The sequence below is a fragment of the Buteo buteo genome, chromosome 1 (genome assembly GCF_964188355.1).
Source record: "Buteo buteo chromosome 1, bButBut1.hap1.1, whole genome shotgun sequence".
NCBI classification, from domain to species: domain Eukaryota; kingdom Metazoa; phylum Chordata; class Aves; order Accipitriformes; family Accipitridae; genus Buteo; species Buteo buteo.
In genome coordinates this window covers 13,150,960-13,177,561 of record NC_134171.1, presented here as the reverse complement: position 1 = coordinate 13,177,561, position 26,602 = coordinate 13,150,960, and the positions used below count along the sequence as shown (strand labels likewise).

Here is a 26,602-nt window from a genome sequence, read left to right as displayed (position 1 = left end):
AAACCGATTCTTTTAAATTTATAAAAATATTTCAGAAGTAACTAAATTTATAGATTTAATATCTTTTGGGAACATTTTCTGCAGCTATACAGGGGTGTGAACATATGTATAAAAGTGATTGGGTTGCTTTAAGCTAATGAGTTACCACTTGTCATCTCTGACTGCTCTATTTCCAAAGTAGAGCATGTTAAAAAGATCTTTGATTTAAGATTTGATATTACATATATATATATGCGCATGTGTGTTAACAAACAAACCCAAAACCCAACAAACATTTTTACCCAACATACTTTTACATTTATGTAAAAATGTGAGAGCTTTATTTTTTTTTTTAATTGCTCTCATTCCTCATTATGCAGAACTACATTAATTTGGCTCTGAATGGAGTCATGTTGGTGAGTAAGGAAGACACTGGCTATTAGAGTCCTGTAACTCCAGCAGTAAGATTGACTGTTCTTGTTCATGCTGGGTGAGTTCAGAAGCTTAATTTATCTGGTCACTCCTATGCCAGTAACATAACACCTATCCTTTATGTAATCCTTCCCTTGCTTCAGCGAGCTGATGAAAAGCCCAAAAGACCAACTTTTGATGGAACTGGATGTAAGTTAAAGCAGGGGAAGGAAACAGAAATATGTTGGAAACAGGAGAACACAATAAAATGCATTTTCATTGTGAGGAAGTTTTGTTACACAAAATGAAAAATATGAATTAAAAAAATGATGTGCTGCCCTTTGTAGTTTGAATGAGAGAAAAGGATTGGTAGAAATTTGGGTCAGTGGTTTAAATAATCTTATAGATAATCATGAGATTTAAGCCTTTTGTGTTGGAATTACAAAAACAATCATAATTAGGCACTTCCATGTTGAAAAATGTTTTTAAGGTACTCCGGTATTTGTACTATTTGGGGACTGCCTTTAAATTTGAACATAAGCAAAGCAGTTCAGGCAGATCACCTAATTTTGTTAACTGATTGTGTCCTATTGAACCAAGCCAGTGCCTGGAATGCCTTACTTTGTGGCAATGGGTTTTCTGCAACTACAATGCATTAACTTAAACAAGGAAAAAATATAGTAACAAAACCTCATGTTTAGAGAACAACACTGTCATACACAAAATAATTGCTGAGGCATTTGTTACATTAAGCCTGCGGCTTGTTTTTATATACTGCAGTAAGAGGTTGAGCAAGTGGTCTCTAGAGACTTGGCATTCTGCACAGTGGCTTCCCCCCGCTTTTTTTTTTTTTTTTTAAAGCTAGCGCTAACTACATCAGTGTGCTATGCAGGACAGCGTGCAGTCTGTCAGCTGACTCAAGTATTAGTTTCATGGTACAGGAGGAAATGAAGCATTTGATTCCAAAAGTTTTCACTTCTTCGGTGTAATGGTGAGCATATTGTTGCTGGTTTGGGGGAATTTGGGGGGGGGGGGGGGTTGTACATGGTGCTATAATTAAGTTGAGGAAGTGAATCTATATTCATTAGACTTTGAGTATTTGCTACAGGTGGCCTTTTGATTAGACAGTTTGGAGGGCTAGGCAAAACCAAGGCCAGCTCCTCCTCTGTTGCCCTTTTGGGGTGAGGAGGGGGGGAGTTAGGAGTGGTGTAGGCATAAAGTGACGATTATTACAACTACATAGGTTTGTCTGTATTACTGTGCTACTTGGTTATTTCTAAACAATTTAATTTATGTTGGTAAATTTACTGATACAGAAGATGCCTTCTAAAGTTTAATATTGCTAAGTCATCCTCAGTTAAGTGTGTGGCATAAAGGTTTATATTTAGCACTTCAGTGCAGCAATGCAGTTAGGAATATAAAATTGCTTTCTCACTTGACTGCAAATAATTAAAATTTAGAAGTTAGCATATAAGTCATTGCTTCAGTATGTGATTTTTCAAGTGTGTGTTTCTGACAGAGAATTAAACAAGCTAGTTTCACTGTATAAATTAGTATTCCCTTTTCCATAATATTTTCTTGTGCTTTAGCAACATATATTCACATTTCTCAGTAATTTCTAGTGGGTGATCAAGAGAGAGGAGAAACTCTTAGATCTTGGAAAAATGAAACCTTTATACCGCCATGGTGACACAGCAAATCAAACTCTTTTTTATGCATTTCCGTAACTTGATATTTGACCTGCATTACCTTTGGAGAGACTGCATATTCCATGACTATATGCACACAAGATCATGTCAAATTCAGGTGGTAAGATAATTTTGCAGGAGGTTTGTATAAGTCTCAGAATCTCCAAGTACAATGGGGACAAGATGCTGGAGCTGTTATTGAGGAAACTGTGCACAGGATACAAGAAGCCGTGCGGTTCTCCCTCGTTACCATTCCCAGCTGTATGGTGATGCGCAGGGGACTTCTTGCATCCTCCTCACTTGTTTTGGATTGCTGCGTTTAGCTGTGATTCCAGCCTTCTGTTTGCAGTTATGGAAGGTGCAAAGTGTAATCTCCAAGCGTGATCCCTGAGCATCGAAATACTACGAACGCAAATATCTACGCAGTACCCACCTTGCCTAGTTTTCCTTCCAACAAGAACGGTCATTTTTCAGGCTGTAGGTTGGTATTTAGTATTTCTCTGACTAGAATTCAACAAATAGCACGGGGTTTTCTCCTGTGGGACAGTTAGTATATTGTACCATTTTGTGTGTGTGTGTTTATTTTTCAGCATTTTGCTCTTCTGGTGCTGTTGCTTTACCTGGAACTGCTTGCAAGTCTAGGCAGATAGTAAAAGCAGAAGCCTGTGAGAATAACACTGAAATGGGATTTAAAAGGAACCTTGAGTGTATAGAAGGTTTATGTGGAGGAATAAAGGAGGAAAATACAGGCTTATAGGGAAGATGAATAAGGTGTTTATTTTTCCTTGTGCTTTCCTGAGCAAACAATGCAATGTTTAAAAAGAAAAAAACTAGGCATTGTAAACTGGCAAACTATGGGATAAGTTTTGCATGAAGATATTGTGGAAGCGTTTCCTCTCCTTCTCTGCCACCTACACATATATGTCTTCATACTGTTTTCCTTTTCACCTTCACTCCTGACTTTGCGTCCTTTTAACAGTCCCTTTCTCACAGATATAAGTTGTGCAGCCAAAAGGGTTAGGCTTAGCTTTTTAAAATGCATCTTAGTGATCGGTTGATTCTTGAACTTTTATCCTGAGACTCTGGGCTAAATCCTAAGTGATATAGTAATACAGTGCAGTAAATGTGACAGTGCAGAGTTTGTAAAACCTTGGATATGCAATAGTGCAACAATGTGACTTGTAGTTTGAAACCTTTGTGTGAATGTATCTACATGTTTAGTGGAATCATTTTGACCTCTAATTAATGTATTTTTAGGAATGGATTTATATCTAGTAATAGTTTTTGTTCCTTTTTAATGTGTAGTTACCATGCAAAAATAAAAATACATGTCTGTTAAGATATGTTTACTGTATTAATGTCTTTCTATAAAATTAATATTCTTTTTATTAAGTTAAGTTTTCTTTTTTTCTTCCCCCACCCTGTGGTTTTGTTGTTGTTGTGCAGAGCTCTGGGATTGAAACGTTAGTGGAGGAGCTTTGCTCCAGACTGAAAGACCTTCAGAGTAAGCAAGGTGAGGAATAAATCCCTAAACTTCTGAGGCCATATATCGTATTTATCAACTGTGTAACATTCTGAGATGTGGGGCTGGGGGAGCAGGCTGCTAATTCACTAGCTTTTAATACAGGCCATGCAATTTTAAAATACATTTGAGTAATTTCATTCAAATAATTGAAGCGATTCTGTACTAGTATGCTTTGTTTACCTAAGAAATAGCCATTCGCAAAGGGAGTTTTCCTCATGAAAAGCTATAGCTGTTCATAACCAGCTATGCCTGCTTTTTTAGTAAATATTCCGTATTCAGCATCCCCCTTCCCCACCAAAAGAAATAAAAATAAAGTAGACTTGATTCTGTTCCTATTTTGTATTGATACTTGCAAACAGTAGATTGGCCTCAAAATCATTATATAGTAGCTATTCCTGTGAAAAGCATCCAAGTAGCCATCACAGAGAGGTGTGCTTAAAATTTCCAGGCTTTAGGGAAATGATAATGGGGACTTTATGTTGTCAAGCTTAGGGCAGGGAGCATAATATAAAATTGTGGTGTGTCCAATGAAAGTTCATCGCCCATAAATGTTTGTTCAGGTGCACAGCAGCAGCCTTTGACGCTTACAGTAAAATTAATATGCTTATCATGTAGTATAAATGGCAATAAATAAGGGATAATTATTTACCTGCTTAAAGCATGATTTTAGCTGGTTTCATTCCCTTTTTCTGTTTTTAAACAGTAATTACTAGTCAGCTCCTAGAATTTCATAGTGCTATGCTGTGGCACTTTATTACTGAGCCAAGGTGATGTTGACCATTTATTTTGAAAAAAAGTAACATTAATGTGTATCTTGCAGCATTTTTTTGGTATTTTACAGATTTTAATATAAAGAATTAGAAATCTTTAGAGTCACCTCTCACACAGGAAATATGCCTTTACATCCACCCAAAGCACAGCAACTACTGCAGGGGTACTTCCTTGTAGTGCAATAGGTGAGAAGTTAGATGCAACCATTCATAAAAATATTTAGTTAAATAGTTGATTTTTTAATATATATATATATATGTAGCAATGCAAGAAGTTAAGGATTTGTATGTGAAATAACTAAAAATTCAATAGGAAGTCTCCTAGTGGGGGCATTTCTAACCATGGAGTTGCATGCAGCTGCTAGCCAGTCATGTTTGGTGAAATTTGCAGGACATAACAAGACGACTGTGGATAACTTGAATTTTGGGTGGTAACTTGTAACTTCTTTATGTATAATAACCAGACTATAAATTGTTCTGTTATTTACAGTGTATTATGGAAATTTACTACTATTACAGGTATACATCCTGATGTTCTTTGTTAAATACTGTTATAATATACACTGGCTTTTTGAATTTTTCTGTTAAGCATTTGGAATTTTCTTCCAAAACAGAGGAGAAGATTCACAAAAAGTTAGAAGGCTCTTTGTCTCCTGAGACTGATTTATCTCCCACAGCAAAGGATCAAGTAGAAATGTATGCATTTTTTTATTATTATTTTTATCTGAGATGCTTTTTTCTTTTCTCATTTTACTCCCATGTTTTAACACAGTGAAGTTGACTTATTGGGGAATTTGGACTTTGTGGATATTAATATATTTTTTTTCCTGCCACCTTCTTTTGTTAATTTCATATATTTAAATATGAGCATTTGGTACCATGGGCTAGTTTAATTTCTGGCAAAGTCCTGACTGCTTGCTTTTGACTGTGTGTACAACTCAAGCCATACTGCATTTTAGTTTCTTTAAGGCCAAGTCAACTAGGCAAATTAAACATCTTTAAAACAGCATTAATTGACACGTTAGACTTGCAGGGAGATAATCAGTTTCCTGGGTTCAGAACTCTTTGTCTTCTGTTGCAGAAATGGGAAACAAACTCTTTTCTAACCTTTAACCTCTTTATAACCGAAGTGGTCTGCTAGTTACCAAGTACCCGAGTCCAGTGTTACTGAAGTACCCAGGAGTTTTCTCATTGACTTTTCTTGGAGATATGACTGCTTCTGTATCTCTTAATAGTAATCATTGGTGGCAGAAAGTGTTGCTAAATGGATGATACTTCTTCAGGGAACTGATTGTGCTAATGTGCATTTAACTTAACTGACTTCTGAATGTTGGTTAATAGGTTTTCATTGAAATATATGTGATTCAGTATAAATCTCTTTGCTGTCAAACACATACTACTTTAAACATTGCAGAAAACCATCTTTTAATCTTGTCCCTGTTGCACAAAGCTGTTAAGCATCTTAAAATACTCAAGAACTAATCTTTTTTTTGCAATAGCTTTTTCTTAATAACTGGCTGATCAAACTGTGTAGAACTTAACAGATAGTGTCTCAGTTCACCGAGGGGAATTTAAAAAACAGAAATTCAGGACTGAACTGACTGAAATTCATGACTTCCTCATTTATACTCTAAATCAAACATGTTTAAGAAGACTGTAGTGAATTGCTACATTATCTAATAAATCTGGAGGTAGGCCTTCACTGTTTTAAGCATCCACAATTTCTGTCTACAGTGAAGTTTAGTGCTCCCTAAAAATGGAATTTTTTTACTTGGCAGTATGCTTTTAAACATATATTAATATAAGCACTTCTAAAGCTTGTTTTAATCTCCCCTTTGTTATCATTCAAATAAACAGTGCAATGAGTGGCATGTGCATATGTAGAACAAACTAGATTTTTTGGCAATTAGATTGGTAGTGTTTTGATGTGGTTCAGTAATACCTTCTAATCTTAATGCCTATCTGAATGTCACCTTTTTGTTTTGATTTCAGGTACTATGAAGCATTTCCTCCTCTTTCTGAAAAGCCAGTTTGCCTGCAGGAAATTATGACTGTATGGAATAAATCCAAAGTATGCTCTTACTCTAGCTCCTCATCTTCATCCACTGCTCCACCAACTAGCACGGATACATCTTCTCCAAAGGACTGCAATAGTGAAAGTGAAGTAACTAAAGACAGAAGTAATAAAGCATCTGCCACTGTACAGGAAAGAACCCAGCAGAAGAAAAGTAAAAATGAGAAAGAAAACAAATTTAGTAACAACAGTGTTGAAGAGAAGCCTGTTTTGTACAAAAAGCAAGTCCGACATAAGTCTGAGGGAAAGATGCGTCCTCGCTCCTGGTCATCTGGATCCAGTGAGGCTGGGTCAAGTTCTAGTGGTAATCAAGGTGAATACAAGGCATCAATGAAATGTATTAAAGTAAGACACAAAACAAGAGAGGTTCGAAATAAAAAAGGGCGTAATGGGCAAAGCAGGCTTTCAGTGAAATCTGGTGAAAAGGCTGATAGAAAAGTCCACAGTGGAAGCAGTAGCAGCAGTAGCAGCGGTTCCATCAAACAGCTGTGCAAAAGAGGTAAAAGGCCATTAAAAGAAATTGGAAGAAAAGAAGCTGGCGGTAGTGATGGAAAAGATTTGTATTTAGACAGCAGAAATGAAAAGGAATATAAAGAAGAACCCTTGTGGTATACTGAGCCGATTACAGAGTACTTTGTTCCTCTTAGCAGAAAAAGCAAGCTGGAGACTACATACCGCAACAGAGAAGATATATGTGGCGTAACATCAGAGGCTGTAGAAGAGTTGTCTGAATCAGTGCATGGTCTTTGTATTAGCAACAATAATATTCATAAAACATACCTCGCAGCAGGTACTTTCATCGATGGTCACTTTGTAGAAATGCCTGCAGTTCTAAATGAGGATATTGACCTCGCTGGGACCTCAATATGTTCTCAACCAGAGGACGACAAATATTTAGATGATGTTCATCTGTCAGAACTAACACACTTCTATGAAGTGGATATTGATCAATCCATGTTGGATCCTGGTGCCTCAGATACGATGCAAGGGGAGAGTCGGATTTTAAATATGATTCGACAAAAGAGTAAAGAAAAAACTGATTTTGAGGCAGAATGTTGCATAGTGTTAGATGGAATGGAGTTGCAAGGGGAAAGTGCAATATGGACAGATTCGACCAGCTCTGTTGGTGCTGAAGGGTGGTTCTTGCAAGACCTTAGTAATTTAGCTCAATTTTGGGAGTGCTGTTCATCTTCTAGTTCTGGTGATGCAGATGGGGAAAGTTTTGGAGGAGATTCTCCGATCAGATTCTCCCCCATCTTAGACAGCACAATGCTTAATTCACACATGCTTGCTGGCAATCAAGAGCTCTTTTCAGATATTAATGAAGGGTCTGGTATAAACTCTTGTTTTTCAGTGTTTGAAGTGCAATGCAGTAACTCTGTTTTACCATTTTCTTTTGAAACACTCAACTTGGGAAATGAAAATGCAGATTCTAGTAGCACTGCTAATATTCTTGGGAAAACACAGTCTAGATTGCTAATATGGACCAAAAATAGTGCCTTTGATGAAAATGAACACTGTTCCAATCTTTCAACAAGAACTTGTAGTCCATGGTCACACTCGGAAGAAACACGTTCAGACAATGAGACTTTAAATATTCCATATGAAGAATCCACGCAATTTAATGCAGAAGATATTAATTATGTAGTTCCTAGAGTGTCTTCGAGTTATGTAGATGAAGAAATTCTAGATTTTTTGCCAGAAGAAACCTGCCAGCAACAAGCTAGAACTTTAGGAGAAATGCCCACTTTGATTTTCAAAAAAAAATCTAAGCTAGAATCTGTCTGTGGTATTCAGCTAGAACAAAAAGCAGAAAGTAAAGACTATGAAACTACACAAGGGTGTAGTGAAAACAGTCCACATGGAGATGGCTACAGCTCAGGGGTTATTAAAGATATTTGGACAAATATGACAGACAGAAATTCTGCAGCGATGGTAGAAATAGAAGGAATAGAAGATGAATTGTTTTCAACTGATGTAAATAACTATTGCTGCTGTTTGGATACAGAAGCAAAAGTTGAAACCCTCCAGGAGCCCAATAAAGCAGTGCAGAGATCAGAGTATCATCTTTGGGAAGGTCAAAAGGAGAATTTAGAGAAGAGAGCCTTTGTCTCAAATGATTTATCAAAAGTAGATGGTGGTGACTATACTACACCATCAAAACCTTGGGATGTTAACCAGGATAAAGAAAACTCATTTATACTTGGTGGTGTGTATGGGGAGCTCAAAACATTTAACAGTGATGGAGAATGGGCAGTGGTGCCACCTAGTCACTCAAAAGGGAGCTTATTACAATGTGCAGCTTCTGATGTAGTGACAATAGCTGGTACAGATGTTTTTATGACTCCAGGTAATAGCTTTGCCCCTGGTCATAGGCAATTATGGAGGCCATTTGTATCATTTGAACAGAATGAGCAATCAAAGAGTGGCGATAACGGATTAAATAAGGGTTTTTCTTTTATCTTCCATGAAGACTTACTGGGAGCTTGTGGTAACTTTCAAGTTGAAGAACCAGGGCTTGAATACTCATTCTCTTCCTTTGACCTGAACAATCCATTTTCACAAGTTCTTCATGTAGAGTGTTCGTTTGAGCCAGAAGGAATTGCATCTTTCAGCCCTAGTTTTAAACCTAAGTCAATTCTGTGCTCTGATTCAGACAGTGAGGTTTTACACCCCAGGATATGTGGTGTTGATCGAACGCAGTACAGGGCTATACGGATTTCTCCAAGGACTCACTTTCGCCCAATTTCTGCATCTGAACTTTCTCCAGGTGGTGGAAGTGAGTCAGAATTTGAGTCAGAAAAAGATGAGGGAAGTATTGCTGTCCCTTCTCAAGTAGATGTATTTGAGGATCCACAAGCAGATCTCAAACCTCTGGAAGAAGATGCAGAAAAAGAAGGGCATTATTATGGAAAATCAGAGCTTGAATCTGGAAAATTCCTTCCCAGATTAAAAAAGTCTGGAATGGAGAAGAGTGCACAAACATCATTGGATTCCCAAGAAGAGTCGTCTGGGATGTTGCCAGTAGGAAACCAAGATCCCTGTTTAGAATGCAGTATGAAAGAATCTCTAGATGGGAGGGCAATGGAGAGCTCCAAAGTAAACTGCAGAATAGTGGAGCCACGTGAGGAGACTAGCAGGTTTTGCAGTTGTAAAGCAGGGTGCCATTTCCCCACGTACGAGGATAATCCTGTTTCTTCAGGAGAGCTTGAAGAGGTATGTGGATATATAAAATTACAGAATTTGCAGCTGGCAGCTGATAACCAGCAATTTGTCATGTGACAGTTCAATTTTAATGCTTGTAATTGTATAGCTCTCTAGAAAGTTGTTTTGTTGAAACACTGGAGGTTCCATCTGAATATAAGAAAAAACTTTTTGCTGTAAGGGTGACCTAGTGCTGGCACAGGTTGCCCAGGAAGGTTGTAGAGTCTCCATCCTTGGAGATACTCAAAAGACATCTGGATGCAGTCCTGGGCAACCTGCTGTGGGTGGCCCAGCTTGAGCGGGGGTAGTTGGACACAATGACCTCCAGAGTTCCCTTCGAACCTCAGTCATTCTGTGATTCTCTGAAAAATTAACCATCTTCAGGCATTATAGTGTCATCTTGCATACCTGTAGAAATATATGCATGTATACACTCGTGTAACTTTACAATCTGTTTACCTTAGGTTTTTAGCTTATTTGATTTACATATAATATGTTAAAATGTGCATAAAGTTTGAATAATGAGATATTACTGATTTTGATTCAAACCTATTTTAAAATCTTGAAGAGGAAGATCTGAAGTCAGTTTTTTTAATACAGTTACTTCCAAGTAGAATAATTTGGAGTTGAATTATTGAATGTAAACTTCAGCAAAGAAAGGTTTGTAGAAAGGCTTAATTGTCTGAAAATTAAAATGTTCTCTTGTCAGTATAGACACAAAAAGAAATAAAACATGGATGCAAAATATCCATGTCTACCACAGTACTGTCAGGAGGCCTAACTATAACTACGAGTTAAGCTCAGAGTTTTCTTTCAGGTACTTGTAGCCATAGGTTAAGTAATGGTCAAGAGCAAAAATCCTTTCCAGCCAAAAATATCCAAGTTTTACTTGCGATGAATTCCCTCTGCTCTTGAGAAGAAATATTTGACCAACAAAATAATTTAGTTGTGCGGCCAGCCCAGAGATACTGTCTGGATAGTTATAAGTTGCATCTTAGATTTTCTTTTCTTCTTCAGCCTCCTCTTCCACATACTCAGCAGTTGTAGTATCTACATTAGGAGGGATTTTTTTTTCATTTTCAACTGAAGAGGTGCACCCAGCTTGTGTTGTGCTATTGTATACTCCTCAATTATTAGTTTGAAACACTAATTCATGCAGGGAAAGCTAACTTTTCTCTTGCTAAAACTAAAGCTAACCTTTTTGTTGAACAAAATCAGAGTTCCTTATTTTCCTTCTTCCCTATTTGTTTCTCCTCTCATCCTCCTTTAAATTCATTGCTCTTGCAGCTTCTTTTCCCAGTGTTAATAAATTGATCTCTGCTGCTTGCACAAGAGAATCAAATTTGTGACTTTTCCACACCCTTTCTAGGCATCTTGGTTCCTGCTGCTCTGTTAAGTTAACGGAGATGAAGTGGCTCCAAAAGTCTTTTCTGGAGTCTGGAAAGCTTCTGTGTTTGTGCCAGGCCTTGCAAAGAGTCACCAAAAATATTAATAAACTTAGACTGTAAGTCAGAACAGATTCTAGAATTACCTTTTACCAGGAGTAAGCAGAATCTAACTTCATCATGCAGTAGGACATAATGAATGAACAAATGGTATAATACAGTTGTTTGTGACACCAAGAGTCTAAAGTTCCTTTCAGCCCCTTCCAGATCTCCTTTCTGGATGCATAGTGCTCCATGAGGATGTTTATTCTCATCTTTGCTTCAACCACTTATCCACTCGAGAAAGTAGAAAGTGTCTGGTATAAGTTTACAGTGATTCCATAGTTTATGGTAGCTATGAGGCTTGAAAAAAACGTTGGTACTGAATGGTGCTCAAAAAGCTCTGGTATTTTATTTTCTTTTTAGTGCAGGAGGAAACCTAACTGCTTCTCTTGCTCAGGTCACGTGATTTTGTAGGCATTTTCATAGCTTCAAAATTATAAGCCACTGAGAAGTACAAAGGGCCAACAACCATCTCAGCAGTCTAGACTCCAATCTGGTTTGCAATTAAGCTCTTCCTGGGGGGCTTGAGGAGCCTGATTACAACCTAAACTCAGAAGGACTGGGTTAACTAGCTCTCCTGTATCTAGTGTGTCTCAAGAGGATGTATGCACACTGTGGGCTTTTCTGAGAGCCATTAATGTGCATCTGAAGATAATTGGCTTTTTGGCTTGAGACCATTTATCTAAATTTATTATTGTAGTTAAGTCTATCTGTAAAGGAAGAGGGGATTTTTAAGCATTAAAGCAATTTTAATATGTTGGTTATGAAGTAAACTTTAATCAGTAAAGATGATGACTATATTGTGTGTAGGAAGGGGTGCCAATGTCTTATGTGTGTGAGCTTTTTTCTTTTTAAGAGTGATATTATTTATTTTCATGAACATTAAACAAAATCAATATAAAACACTTAGAAGTAGAACAGTTTAGGAGAAGCATTCCTCCTGGACACCCCACATGTACATGCATGGGAGAAAGAGTTTTAACTTGAGAAGGGGCTGTGGAATTGACTGATTAGTATAGATCAATATTTGTAAAGAATTTTTTTAAATGAAACTTCTGTGCTTCCTTTTATTGAATTATGACAAAAATTAAAGTTATTCTTTAACTCGCTGTTGTCTAACATAAAGTTTGAGTTGTGTTCTGAGGTACCTCCAATATTTTTGCATAAATAATGGATGTGAAAATACTAATGTAGGCCACAGTGTAATAGTAACACATTCTGTTTTGCATCACATAAACTTGTATTATATATGTGCTGTGCAAACACGTCTTTGAATACCTATTCATCAGACTGTAGGAGAATCTGGTTCAGTTTCGTCCCTCTTACCTTGTATATTAGAGCACTTCTTTTAGAATTATAGCATATTTTGCAGCAGGAATTTGCTTGATAGCTCCTGCTGAAGTTCTTCAAAAGTGATTGATAATTATATACCTAGCCTTAAGATTAAAAAATACCCCAAAAACCCAAACAAACAAGACCCCAACCCCCCCACCAACAACCTCTAAACAACAACAACAAAACTCACAAAAAATACCCCCTGAAGTACAGTCCCTTTTCTTCCAAGTAAATGCTCTTACCACTTAGGTGTGGAGTCATGGGTAAGTACACAATCCGGTCCAGTTAATGGTCTCTGTATATAACAGCGCTGAATCTCTTATCAACAAAGGTTATATGGGCTCTGATCTAGTAGGTGTGCCCTAATAATGCTTATACTATCAAGTCCTTGAGATAGATAAAGGGACTTGTGGGGTTTGTTGGGATCGGTACCAAACTTTTAAGGTCTGAACATGCCTAGGACTATGCATTTGGGGATGAGGAAATTTTACTGGCAAAAGCCGTAAGCATTGATGGATCTCATGACTTAATCGGTCTGTTAGTTTTGGTGAGGTACTTTGCTTGACTGGAGTAATGCAATGTAAGTGTATAACTCCTTTAGGAAGGGCTGGCAAGAGAGGAAGGGAAGAAGGATGCCTTACAGAGATCAATAGTGTAGGAGATAACATTCCATAAACCTAGGTAGTGATAAGAGGGAGACAAAATTCAGAGAGGTCTGCTTTGTGCCTTAAAATCAGGAGAATCAGGTGGGAAAAACATTAAAGATCGCGTAGAGTCATCCACGTAGAAAGCAAAGGACTTCACTGTAAAAGAGAGAGTAACTTGGGGGCTGAGAAAGGGTTGGTCCAGATAGTTCATGGTATGTGCTGATCATGGCAGATGATGAAAACACCTACAAAGAGTCTGAGCTCTAACTTTCTAATTAATAAGACATTAATTTGCTGAGATTTTGAAGGGTGAAGGTATCTTGTATATACGAGAGGGTCCTTAAAAAGATAGAGTTCACAATGACAGTATAAAAATTACAAGGAAAAAGCCAAGGTTTAAAGTAAGCCAATAAAATAAAGATTTGGTATACCTGAAAGTCCTGGAAGTAAATCGGAAACAGAAAAATGACTGAAGGATATTTCTGAGAGACAGAACTAACAGGCTTCGAAAGCTATGGAAAGATAATGTCAAAAAGGTATTGTTTATTGCGTTTTTGTCACTGTTTGAATTGTTGGTGAAAAGATAATTAAGCAAAGCAGTAGTAAGATAAATTACACTCTTTCAGCTAGTCGTAGGAATATTCGGCTAAATATCATGAGGAACAGCAAGTAATTTGAAAAAAGCATAGTAGAATACTTGTTTGAGAACACCCAGAAGATGGAAATGTGTTTGCCTTTTATATATTTTTTTATCTTTTAAAAGAGGAAAATGGAACTTGGGATGTTACCAATGACTCTCTTAAATTCCCTAAAGAAACGTTTTAAACTGTAAGTGGCACAGATGCATGAGAAACTGAGAAAATGTCTAAGCATTGGTTTGGCCAAAAGGTTGTACTCTCAAAATAACAGTCAGTGGCTTACTAGAGGACAAGGGAGATGATTAATTTCTCTGGTCTAGGGCATAAAATGCATGTTTATGAAAATTCCTGATGATACCAAACTGAGAAAGTCTGCAGTTACGTTGGAAGACAGGATTAGAATCAAAAGGTTGTTAAATTGGAGAAATGGTCTGAAAAATAAAATGCAGTCCAGCAGGGACAAATACAAACTTCTGAAGAAAATAATCCTCTTCACAAACACAGTGTGAGGAGTGACAGGCGAGGAAATGATGTGAAACAGAAAAGCATCTTCAAGTAGGTCATAAGCTGAGCATAAGTCAGGAATGACACACTGCGAAAGACAGTGACATTGTTATAAATAGGAGTGCCTTTCTGTAAAAGGGGAAGTAATTGCTCCTCTGTAGCTGGAACTGGAAAGCCTTCTGCTGGAGTACTGGGCTCAGCTCCCATTGCTTTGTATCAAGAAAGATGTCCTGAGGAGAGCAACATAAAGATCACTACTTGTGAAAACAAAGTGAAGGAATTGGGGTTATTGTATCTCAAAAAAAGAGAAACTTGAAGAAGAACCCAGCAGTTTTGCAGAAGCCATGTTCACAGTTACAGGAGATAAGGAAAAAGCTGTGCTTGTTCTGTAGGCTCTGGTAAACATGAAGGAAGTTGATGTGATGACCTTCAATCACAGCAAGGGAAATTGAACTAAAAGAATTCTAACCAGAAAATGAGCTTACTGTAAGGCTCAATTATTTTTAGGGAAGCGGTGGAAATTCTGTCTTGAAGAGATTTAGAGTGTAGGAATAGTGCATTATAGTTGATTCTGGCTTTGTGCAAGAGTAGGGGCCAGGTTATCTCGTAGTGTTCCTTGCACATATATTTTCAGTGAAATTAGAGAATTAGGTGACTGCCAAATAGGTTTTAAGAATATTAAGTCTAGACTCAGCTCCCTTTATTCATTTGTGACCAGCTTCTTGAGCTAGTTGTATCTTCCCTGGGTAGCTGATGAACTAAAATTAGGATCTGATCTTTTGGAATGGGACTCAATGGGTTCATTGCTGCTTTGACTTCTAATGTATTCATGTGTTTCTTGTATTCTTTGATAACAAGGGGTTGCAGAGCAGGTTCAAGGCAGTTTGTACTTACAGATTAATATGACTTACTTTTCCTGTGTTTGGTTATGAAACTCAGTCGTAACACTTCAGATAATATTCAGATCATAATGAGGCTTTAGTGCTTATTCTGTTCAGATTGTGCAAAACTCTTCACTGCCTCGATCCTTGTCAGCATGCATTTTGAAAGAGTAGAAATATTTTATGCTGGTGTTTTCAAATTAGTATTTAAAGCCCAAAGAGTCTACCCTGAAAGGCATATCAATTTAGATGAAAAAATAATAGCTATTTAGATGAGTAGCTGGAAAACTTAATAAAACTTTTCATAAAATACTGTAAGTACCCATTTTTTCAAGACCTTCAGGCGGATGGTCCTTAAAACTGTAGACCCCAGCTCTGCGAAGATGCTTTGCATAAATTTTGCTTGAAGAATGAAGTTCTGACAGATGTACCTTTTCTGACTAGCAAATGACTAATCTGCCATATGAACTTGCTGTTGACTTTTGTCTGTAATTGCAGGGAAAGACACCTGGTCCTTCCCAACTTTGGTAGTCGTTGTTTCCTCACCTGCCTAAATGCTCCGTCAAAGATATTCCAAAAAGTTGGCTTAGATAGAAACTACAGTTAAATTTCAGCTCTGTCAGCAAGCCAACAGTACCACTCAAATGTGCTGTTTATCTGGCTGCCTGCTGGTCACAGTTGAAAACTGTGGCGTTGGATACATCCCTTGCTGTAGTGAGTACAGGACACTTTACACAAGCAAAATAAGCAAAAGAGTAAAATGCTCCTCCCGGGCATTTGTTCTGGCAGGCCCAGCTCTCCAGTCTGAAATGTGTTCACCAAAGCAGCTTGTCCTTTTCCCCAGATTAATATAATATGATATTCTGCTGCATACTCACAATACAGCTTCATCAGCTAATGAATTACATATTGCTGTCCATAGCAGTCTGGTGAAGAAAGCAGCAATACAATAAAACTGTGTAGAACAATAATCTTCCTTGGCTGCTGTATTTCAAATGTGTGTGAGTGGAAGAGGTGAGGAAAAATCTCATTGGTTGTAGGAAATGGCATTCATGGTGCAGGAAACAATCTTTCGCTTTTATCCTTGTTTTCCCTTTTCAGTTGTGTCCTTAAAACACTGAATTGCTTTTCCGTTGTGATGCTGGAGATCAAATACACTCTTTAAAATGGTTGTTGCCCACTTAAGCTTACAAAATCTCTCCTTCATGTAGCTACTTTAGCTAGATTACGGAGTCATTTCACTGTAATTTGATCTTTTAGTTGAAAAAAACCCCTATACTTGCTTTTGTTCCTTTAGAAAGTATTTGTACTCATGTTTGCCAGGAATGACTGTTCTTTTGTATACCAGAGGTTTCATTTGAAATTTTGGATAAAAGACCTACGTGGACAGCCCTGCTGTTGTATGAAGTTCTTAGGAATGTTCATTTGAGAAGACAGACATAAAATGATGTTGGAGGGAACACATGTGAGTTAGATGCCAATGAAGCACATATAACTGCTATTTAAAGTTTGAAACTATTTTACTCTTTCAAACTCTGATGCAAACATTAAAAGTATTTTTTTCTGCTGTTGGCTTAACTCTCAGTATAGGAGAGGCAACAGGGGGACCAAAGCATAATTTGAGTTTTAATTTTTGCATGTAAGTGCACAATTCTGACCCAAATCTGCTGAAAATTCATAGACAGTTGTGGTTGAAATCAGCTGGGACTTGGGGCAGGAGAATCTTGCATAGCTATAACATTACGGTAGTGTTTGTGCTTGTGAATGCTGAAGTCCTCAAGTGATTTTACATCACCTGAAACAGAGGCTCTCAGAGAAGCCTCAGTTACCATACATCTAGCTGTAGAACAAGAAAGGAAACCCATCAGTCTTCTCTCAGACCTGAGCAAGACTGGGAGCAAAACAGCATTGCAGTTGGGTTTGCCTTGTTGTCTTTGAGCTCTGCTTGAGAATAAAGTAAAATAAATATTAATAGTTTCAAAGGAAAGACTTCCCCTTGCAATTTCTAATACCAGTACCACTGAGAATCATAGCTATTTAGATGGGTAGCTGGAAAATTTAATAAAACTTTTCACAGAACGCTGAAAGTGTATGTGAGTATGTGTGAGAGGAAGGAAGCAAAAATTGAAAATGCTGTTTTAAAAGGGAGAGAATGCCAACAAAAGAAGGTAGAGTCATGGTACTATTCTGGAGTTGGTATTTCGTATTTACTAATTGTGAGTATTTCTTTAATTCAGAGAAATTTTCATGATGATAGACTGTGCAATTATAGTAAACATCTAAGCAACTGTAGGAAAAAATTGTTTTCTTCAGTGAATGTATAAAACGGACATCAGCTTGTGCCCTCCATCCCTTCCCAAACAAAACCCCCAAATGGCTTCAGTATGGATAGTGGGTCTTTCTACAGCCGTGCTTTTGCTTTATACATCTGACCTTGATGCTGATTCAGAAAGGAACACAAGTCATTCCATGAGGGTCAGTGTGAGGGCAAGAGGGCCAGGTCTGAGCCCAAACTGAAGTCTTGCTGGGCTGCTTCTGCATTCAGCCAGGAGATGTGTCTCTGGCTTTCTCTAAATCTTCTGGTATTGAGGCAGTGATGGAAGGACACAGGAGCTGAGGCAGCCTGCAGCCAGCATCAGTTCAGTCCCCAAGCCGTCCTGAAGCAGGTGCGTAGGCTCTGATGGTGGCTTAGCCCAGGAAGCAAGACTGCCGTAGCTTGTTACACCCTGCCAGACTCAAGCTGGCTTTGCTTGCGACCAGTGGTGGTTCATCCAGCTTATCATGAGTGCAGGTGTGACGCCAGCAATGTGGGAAACTTTGAAGTTAATTAAGGATTGTGCCTGTGGAGTTTAGATGCCTCTATCTATAGTCAGCAGCAGAGTGAGGCTTCCATGATTGAATTTATTTGTAAATGCACATATTTCTTACTAAGTCCTGCTTCAAATACCCTTGAGCTTGCTTTTTTTCCCCCTTTCTTTCTTTCTTTTTGCCTTTTTTTTTTTATTTAAACTATAGTTTAACTTTCTAAGATCTTCCTCATGTTGACACATTAATTATCTAGTTTAATTTTATGTTATCCCATTGGTGGTAATGGTACTGCTAATTCACCCTTCCAGACTTTAAACATTAAATTTTGCCACTTTCTGTTTGCTTTCTTTTCTGTTTTGTTTTACACTGAACTATTTGTCATGTTGACTAACATTGTTTCATTGTATTTTCATCTCTTGGGTAGCTATCTGTTCTCCCTTGTTTTGTACTTAGATTATAAAGTGTAGGGCTGGAATTCATCTTTTTGTTCCGGATTTGTACAACTCTATGTGGGCGAAGCAGGAGTGTGGAGTTCATATTGGCTACAAGAGTTCACATAATGGATGTTCTATTGTAGTTTGACAGTCCTTTCCCATTAGAAATTGAACAGTGTGACCTGTAAGACCTAGCAAATTGGTTGTAATACCCGAGTGTCCTCCTTTACATGTAAGTATATTATTTATGGCATAATGAAGTGTGATTATTGTCTAAACACTTTCCTATATTGAATACTAATCTGCAGAGAATGAGTGGCAGCCAGGAAAAGCAATGCTGGTGGGAAAAGGCGCTCTATTCTCCCCTTTTTCCTGCATCACAGTGTGAAGGTAAGAAGCTATGGCTGTTTGAACTACCTTGCTGTTGCACCTGTGTTAGAATGAAATGCTCTTTCTTACGGATTGGAATTGCTGCAGATGAATTGGAAGTACCAAAAACTAGTAAACTTCCACAATAAATTGTCTTTATCTGAGAGAAAACTGGGATGCTTCAGTTACATTTGGAATAGATCTCTAGCATGCTTCCAAATAGTTTTTAAATGAAAGTGCTTTTAAAATAGTCTTAACATTTATGCAAATTTACTTAATTCCAATACCTGGAATTAAGTAAATAGAATATTAATCTCTGACTCTGAAAATACTTTACTGCATTTTTTAGGATGTTTCAACCTGAATAATACTTACTAGGTAGCTAATTTTATAAGAATGTGAAAACATGATAATTACCTTTATGGGTTCGCATAAATAACATACCAGTTACTCAGTGAATGTGTGGACTTTCTCTCAAGCTGAGAAGGAGAGGGGTTTGCCTCTCGGTCACTCCCTTCACAGTGACAATCTGGGAATTTCTCTGTCCTGCACAGAGATTAAGTCCAGTCTTGGTAGGCAGGCTGCTTGCAAGCGGAAGCAGGTGTGCTTCCAGCACTCTCTGTTGCCTCCCAAGAATTCGTAGCATCTGACAGCTGGCCCAAGCCCAGTTTTTCAGTGGACAGGCAAGAATGCAGACACTTTTTTTTTTCCCCTGCATACCAATTTACCTTTGCTGGGGAGAAGGCAAGAGGTTAAATAAGAACATCATGTATACCAAATTGACAGGCTGTTTGATGCTTTCTGTTGGTAGAGGCTCAGTGCAAGAAACTCTTGATCAGAGTCTTGGTTCCGTAATAAGCTGTAAGTAGATTAGCCAGTAATTATTACTGAACTATTTTTGGAGTGCACCTTAAAGCGCAGCCAACTAAACTCTGTTCTCGGTGCCTAAATGCCCTTACTTTGGTGTTTAGGACAGCTTGGGTTACTTTCAAGAACACCTTAACTTACTTCACTCCCAACTATAGAATTGTGTTTGCACAGGGAGAGAGAATAGATTGATACCTACAGGACTGTGATTTGCTTCCTGGACTGGTCACAGAAGCTCCCATATTAGAAAAATACTCAGTATTTACAAAGTAAAGATATTTAGTGTTCTTTTGTAAAGTTGTGGGGGTTTTTTGCACGGTGATAATTGCAGAGGTGTTGTTGGTCTAATGGCAAATGCAGTGACTTGCACTCTTGAGTATTTATTTTGTACAGAGTAGTCCTTGAATATCTGTGAGTGAATTGTGTCATCTTTTTGCTGACATCTGCTGGTGAACCTGCAAGTGTTTCACCACATTATTTCGCCAGAGGGAGACAGAATATGCAGTATAATATACTAGGAAGTCCAGAGCCTGCTTGATACAGTGGCAGAATTTCTGTGGAGTAGTTCCAGGATTTCCTCTTTTAGACTAAGTTTAACAAAACCAGAGCTTTATCCTCAGAGATAATGTTATTTCACAGATCTTTAGCTGCATCCAGTTTTCTGTATGGCTATTTTTTGTATATGGATATTGATGCATGTGATCCATATATATCTGTATGATATACGTTGATATTATATATGGAAGTTTACTCTGGTAAGTAGAAACCACAGCCATTCACGTCAACTTTTTATTTTGAGCTTCAGTCAGGACCAGGCTGCTGCTGCAGTATATTTTGTATGGGTATAGAAATAGGAATGATCTAGAACACCATGCAGTATCAGAACTGAAAAATGTACTGAAGCATTTATAATAAAGAAGTAATTCTTGCTCTTTGTACCTTACTATTTTAGATGTTTTCATTAACGAAGTAGCTTTTTTTTTTTTACTATTTGGTTATCCAGGTAAGATGTGATGAAGCTTCCGTAAGGTATTATGCTTATCTCTTTAAGGATGTCAGACTATAAAATCCCCCACAAGCACAGAGTTTACATGGCTTAGAGTGTGATTTTCAAGAATACTTCTCTAGATGCTTTCATTCTGGCTAAATGTAAATAACAGTGTTCCTCAATTCTGTTTTTTTCTTCCTTCTTCCTCTGAAACACCCCCACAAACACAATGTAAGAGTGTTATACAAATGCCAAGGGAGAGAATGGTGTAGGAGAATTTGCAGATGTAAAGGAAGTACCCAATGATGATGAACATCTTTTAGATTTTAATATGGTAAGTGTGTCATTGGTTTGGGGGAGGAGTTTTTTTATTTTATAAGAGTGTGCCACTACGTCTTTCCTTTCATCACAGTTTTCAGTCTGGCCTCAAATGAAATTCCTGCAAAAACCTTCAAAAGCTTTTCTTGCCTTACTTTGTTTTTTAATCTTCTCTGCGTCTTGAGCATTCTTGTGAAAATGCCTCCAAGCGTTGTACTTTGGGGAGTACAACCCTTCGTACAAGCAGTTGTACTTCTAGTAGTTAAGCAAACTCAGTTTCCTTTGGGAACACTTGGCTTTTGCTTGTCATGTGTTAAACATGAGTCTTCTTTTCCTCACCTTCTAGTTTCAGTAGGCATAGAGTGGGCTGATGTGCACTATGAAGGCAGAAAGGACCAGTAATGAAAGGCGTAAACATAATGTATGCTGAATTCTGTCCTGCTTACAAGCAAAAAAACCCTGGTTTTTTTCTGTAGGGAGAAAATTCTGTGTACACGTGCACTTACTGATACACTTTTAAACTTTATAGTGATGATAGCACTTAAATTTACAGTGTGACATGCTTGCTATAGCTTTACTGATTCAACTGAAAATATATTGGGTTTGCCTGAAATTTAGTCAGATTTGCCTGTGTTTTCTTGATATTTAATACTTACTACCAAATTTTGGAGATAACTTTTACAGTAATTTTCTAACATGACCTGTGGTAATGATGCATTCTAACTGAGTTCACTTTTGATTCTCTTGCTGTTTTGTGCAAAACCTAAAATTAAGGAATAGGAAAAAAATAATAAAAGCCCCACCTTTTTTTTCCTGCTGTTCTGCAGTCCTTTCTACATAGTGGACTAAGTCAGGAAAGAGGAGGACTTGCCCTGTAATCGTGACATCTCTCTTGAACAACTACAGAATTATATAACCTCCCAGCCCAGAAAAAAGCAAGCATGTTCTTTATTGTTCCCCATCAACACTGTCAGTTTAAATCCTTAGGTTTCTTCTGTTTATGAAGCAAGATGTGCAGATGATATAAATGCTGAGGCAAAACCAAATGGCTTCAGGAAGAAGATCTACTCCAGTGATAGCTCCAGCTCTGAAGACACAGCTTCAGAAGGTGGAAGTGAATGGGCTGATCCGTGTGAGGAGGAGCTTTTTTCTCGAACTCAACTATAAAAACTGCAGAGTAGAACAGATGATTTAAAAGTAACATGAGATGGAAAACTATCCTTCTTGAGGGTCTGTAGCTCTAAAACAACAACTTGAGTTTCCTCTTCAGTTAATGGATTCAGATGTGTATTTATCTTTCTCTTCTTGCTTATTTTATAGATGAGGACACAGCTGTCCTGTTGAAGATTTTTTTTTTTCCCCCCCAAAAAACTGTTAAATTCTTGGCTATTTGAACTAGACTAGATTGTGTTGTCAAATCAAGAATGGATGTGCATGTGCTTGTCTTAGTAGTACCACTGCTTTTTTGCATCTTAATTGCAGTTATTTTCATTCGTAACTGTAGCCCTACCACTATTACTATCTTCTTAGCATCGCAGTGTCTACAACTACTTCTGCTATTCAGAGACTTCAGCTTTCTGCACATTAGGCTTTGTTCTTTAAGAACTGGGAGATAAATACTTAACACTGTAATCTATCAGTGCCTTTCTGAATGCAGGAGAAAAGCATGAATGACTTGTCCAGTCTTCATTCAGTAAATCTCATAACTTTGAAGTAGGAACAACAGGGTTGTGCTTTAGAGACTTACAGAAACTGTGTTTTCTATCCTATGATTCCCCCCTCCCGCAAACCAACACTGAGGATACCATGGTTTGTATTTTTGCTAACTGGAGAAGCCAAGGATTTTTTGTAGGTATGGAGGCAATGTGGGGTTTTTTTCCTTTTCTTTTTTTCTTTTTTTTTTTTTTTTTTTGTCCTTTTTAGCAACTTGCCAACGTGGGGCAGAAGTTTAAAAAGTAACACCAAAAATAATAAACCACTGGGGTGATGTGTGGATTGTTGTGAATTTTGTAACGAGTAATGAGAATGTTGTCTTGTTGCAGATGATGGCATTCATGTAACCTGCAAAAGCATCCTGTACTGAACTTGAGCCTGAATGACTGAAACTATCTAAAATGCTCAGAGTGTTCAATGTTTTAAATGCAAAGGGTCAGTGCTTCACTTGAAAGAAATCCTGTGGCTGCTGCAGTTAGCTGCTGTTGTGGCTGTAATTTAGTAAATCTCGTAGTTCATTTTGTGTTTCTGAGAGAATGTGTGGGGCAAGTTCTGTGTGTGGTGGGTGGGGGTAGGGAAAGTGATGACTTACAGCATACATGTGTGAGTGCAGTAGTGATTGTTGCTTTATGTGACTTGCTTTTAAATTTTATTTTGTTAACTTAGAAAGTCAATACATTGTCAAGTCGCATATGTACAAGACTATCAACTCCTTGTGCTTTTAACACATTATGCAAAATGTATAAGCCAGGAGGAGCAATATTTGCAAAACTAAACATTCTAAGTTTTCACCAACTCATAGTTTAAAAAACAACAACAACTAACTAGTCTATACAATAGCAGCATGTCTATAACATCAGGAAGTGCAGAAAGTCCAATACTGACTTGAAAAGCTTAACCATTAATTTTGACAGGCAATAAACCTCATGAGAACTATAGCTGTTTGAAATGTGAGCTGAACTGCCTTTGAAATATGTTCTGTGCTAGAAGGGTTTTCTGAGTAACTGGGTTTTGTTGCCTTTATTCAATTGATAATGTAAGAATTTAAATATATGGTTGGAAAACCATGCCATTCTTTGTGCAACGCTTTTGTTGAGATCCTTACTTAAAATGGGATTGGTCTGTCCTTACCCAGGGACTTTCTTTTGGTCCTCCTCTTAGACTATGTTTGGGGTTTGTATTCATACAACAACTCTTTTGACACTTTACAGTTTCTTTTCTTAATTTATTTGCAGACTTTGGATAGATTTTTTTATATATATATTTTACTTTCTTCTGGAGCTTCCTTGAGAGGTTGTTTAGCACCTGCACTGAGAACTAGTTAACTGTAACATGAAAGTAAAAAAGAACTTCACACAAATTCTTGAAATCACTACAGTGAAGAATGGAATAGCACTTCATTTGAGAACAAGAAATGACCAAATGGACATATTTCAAACACAAACTTCAGCTCAGTTAATTTTGGCTAGAGCTGCTTCTTTGGTAAGAAAGGGCTCAAAAATAACAAAGGTGTTGCCTATAGTTACATTGTGGCATGTAATAATTCCAGCACCTTTGGGGAAAATAAAATCGTATATTGAGCTTGGGCAATAACGAATTGTCTTTACTTGTTTTCATAGTTTAATGGCTAAAGCTCTAAAGCTTTCAATGAGAGTTGAAGTGTGGTTTTTAGTTTTTCTGTATGGATAGAAACACACACAACAACAACAACAAAAGCATTAAAGGTTGGCATACGCTGAACCGCACTGTGGTATGAAGCGCATTGCATATCCATAGCACTGAAGTATCAGTTTTCCATTCCTGGGCTGAAATTTGTTTCTACTTTTTGCTTCAAGTGGTTGTATTGTTCTGATTTCACGTACACCAGAGTAACTGATTTTGTTTTCTTGTGGAGTTACTTAACACCGAATAAAAATATAAAAGGACAATTGGATGGCGTGTGCGTGTGTGTGTTCATTTTCTTTGGCTAACTTATATAACTTAGCTACAACACAGCAGTTAAGCATTAAAGATTCTGGAGAGATAGCATGAGGTATCTAATTTGGGAGTGCTTTTCATTGCTGTAATTTTTTTATCTATTTTTTCTTCTTTTTCAATACAAGGCAGGAAAATGAAATACACTGCATATATTCTTTAAAAAAAAAAAAAAAGACAAGCAAACAACATAAGCTTAGTCCCCACTTTATTTCTGTAGAAAATATCAGTCTCATTACAAAAATTAATTTGTAATTACAACTTCACATTTAGAGAACATGAGACCTCTTCCAAAAAAAAAAATAATTAAAAACCAGACCCTCTCTCAGAAAACAGTTAAAGAAGTTTTATATAGTATAGGCTTTTATTTCTGCTTTCAACTTGTGTTCAGCCATCAAAGGGCCAGTATCTCACTTCTACATTTAGAAAAACTGCATCTGTGACAAGAAAATGCATATTCCTAACTCCATGGCCGGACCCCTTTATAAAAAGGAAAAAAAGACCCAGTTTTCAACAGCTCACATTCAGCTTGGTGGAGATATGCACATTGTGTTGCTGCAAGTTTACAGCCATAGTGAGTTGGGATTCCGTGCAGAATGATTCCGACTCTCCTGAATTAGAAGTGCAATGAAGATAACACATAAATACACACTTGGGAAATAATGGAAAGTAGTTGCTGTGTAAGGTCCTTGGGTGAATACTTTTGTTCATTAGTATCTAGCATGCTTTAAACTTGGTAGTTAAAACTTTCAAAGGCATAAATTATTTTTAATTTTCTTAAATACAGCAGAAGTAGTACATTTTCATTGTGTTTATAGAAGATGCTTGATAAAAGAATTAAGCAGCCAGGCCTTTCAATTATTGTATTTGAATTAATATTAACTCCACATATCCTAAAGAATTAGTTTCCCATGTAAATGATGCTTCTATCATGCAAAACCCACTGTATAGTCCTAGGCAGCAATTGCATCTGCCAGTGGTAGGGCAGGCTTTAAATGCGTGTCTGACTATGGCTTCATGGGAGTGCTGTCCGCAGTGAAAATCCACGGAAAGGTGCTGCAGCTCCTGGAGAGCCAGTCTTCCCTTGACAGTAACTCATTCTTTTCCTGCCAGCACCAGCATATTTAAGCATTGTCCCCAATGAATTTGTCATCTACCTTTCACATAAAGCATCTCACATAATTTTATTTTATGACCTATGAAACTAGTAGCAACAAGACTCCAGAGGTTTGGGACAAATGAGACTTGGATACATTTTAGGCATTTTACTTTCTACAGTAAGATCTCTTTTCCCTTCTTCAAGCTGCTTTTCAAATGTATTACAACGTACAAGTGCTTATAAATTTTATGAGCTACCTCTATGCTCTGATGTGATGATAATGGGATTAAAAGGAAAACCAGAGCTGGCAGTGGGTCAGCATGCGGCCGAGAACAAGCGACTGGGTGGCAAAACACTGGTTTCCCTGCCCTGCTTCATCGTTGTGTATAGCTTCACCTATAGAGAAAGCACTGAGGACAGAGATGGAGATGAGAGACTTGCAAGTACGCTGCCTTCTCGTACCTGACAGCCTTCCTGCAGGGAAGTGCTTCTGGAAGAACTGTGTCTGTTACTGTAATGTATTTGCAACTGAAGAACCCAGTTAATAGAAGAACGTGAGGAGGTGCAAAAGCAGTAGTTGGTCTTTGTTTCCCTCTCAGTACAATGCAGAGTCACTTTTATTAACAGCAGTAACAACTATATAACATTGCTACAACTGCTTTTCACATAAAGATTTTAGAAATTGTTAATGAAGAAGGCTTGACTGCCCATCATTTCTGTGTAGACCTTGTTTTCCTCACTACAAGAAAGCAGAGGCACAGTGAGATGTAGCAACTCTGCTTATATTACAGAACTGAGCAGTCTCAAATTCTTGAATTTCTTTTAAAGTCAGTCTAAACAATCAAGCCTGTTAAAAAGAATAGATGAGTATATTTTCATATTCGTTTCA

At 37.6% G+C, this 26,602-nt stretch overlaps 1 protein-coding gene across 5 annotated transcripts in view; it reads left to right on the top strand.

The window, feature by feature from the left end:
• Window positions 1–24,573, top strand: part of KIAA0232 (KIAA0232 ortholog) — a 52,150-nt gene extending 27,577 nt beyond the window's left edge. For 3 of the 5 annotated variants that reach the window (XM_075022656.1, XM_075022669.1, XM_075022681.1), the window contains 6 exons: window positions 3,525–3,591; window positions 4,988–5,069; window positions 6,366–9,663; window positions 18,694–18,775; window positions 20,846–20,943; window positions 21,915–24,573. In XM_075022656.1, coding sequence (XP_074878757.1) covers window positions 3,525–3,591; window positions 4,988–5,069; window positions 6,366–9,663; window positions 18,694–18,775; window positions 20,846–20,943; window positions 21,915–22,094 — 3,807 coding nt within the window. In that variant the 3' untranslated portion in view covers window positions 22,095–24,573. Of the gene's footprint in view, window positions 1–1,310; window positions 1,382–3,524; window positions 3,592–4,987; window positions 5,070–6,365; window positions 9,664–18,693; window positions 18,776–20,845; window positions 20,944–21,914 lie in introns of those variants that run through there. The other 2 variants (XM_075022691.1, XM_075022661.1) reach the window with 2 other exon arrangements.
• The last annotated feature ends 2,029 nt before the right edge of the window (window positions 24,574–26,602 follow it).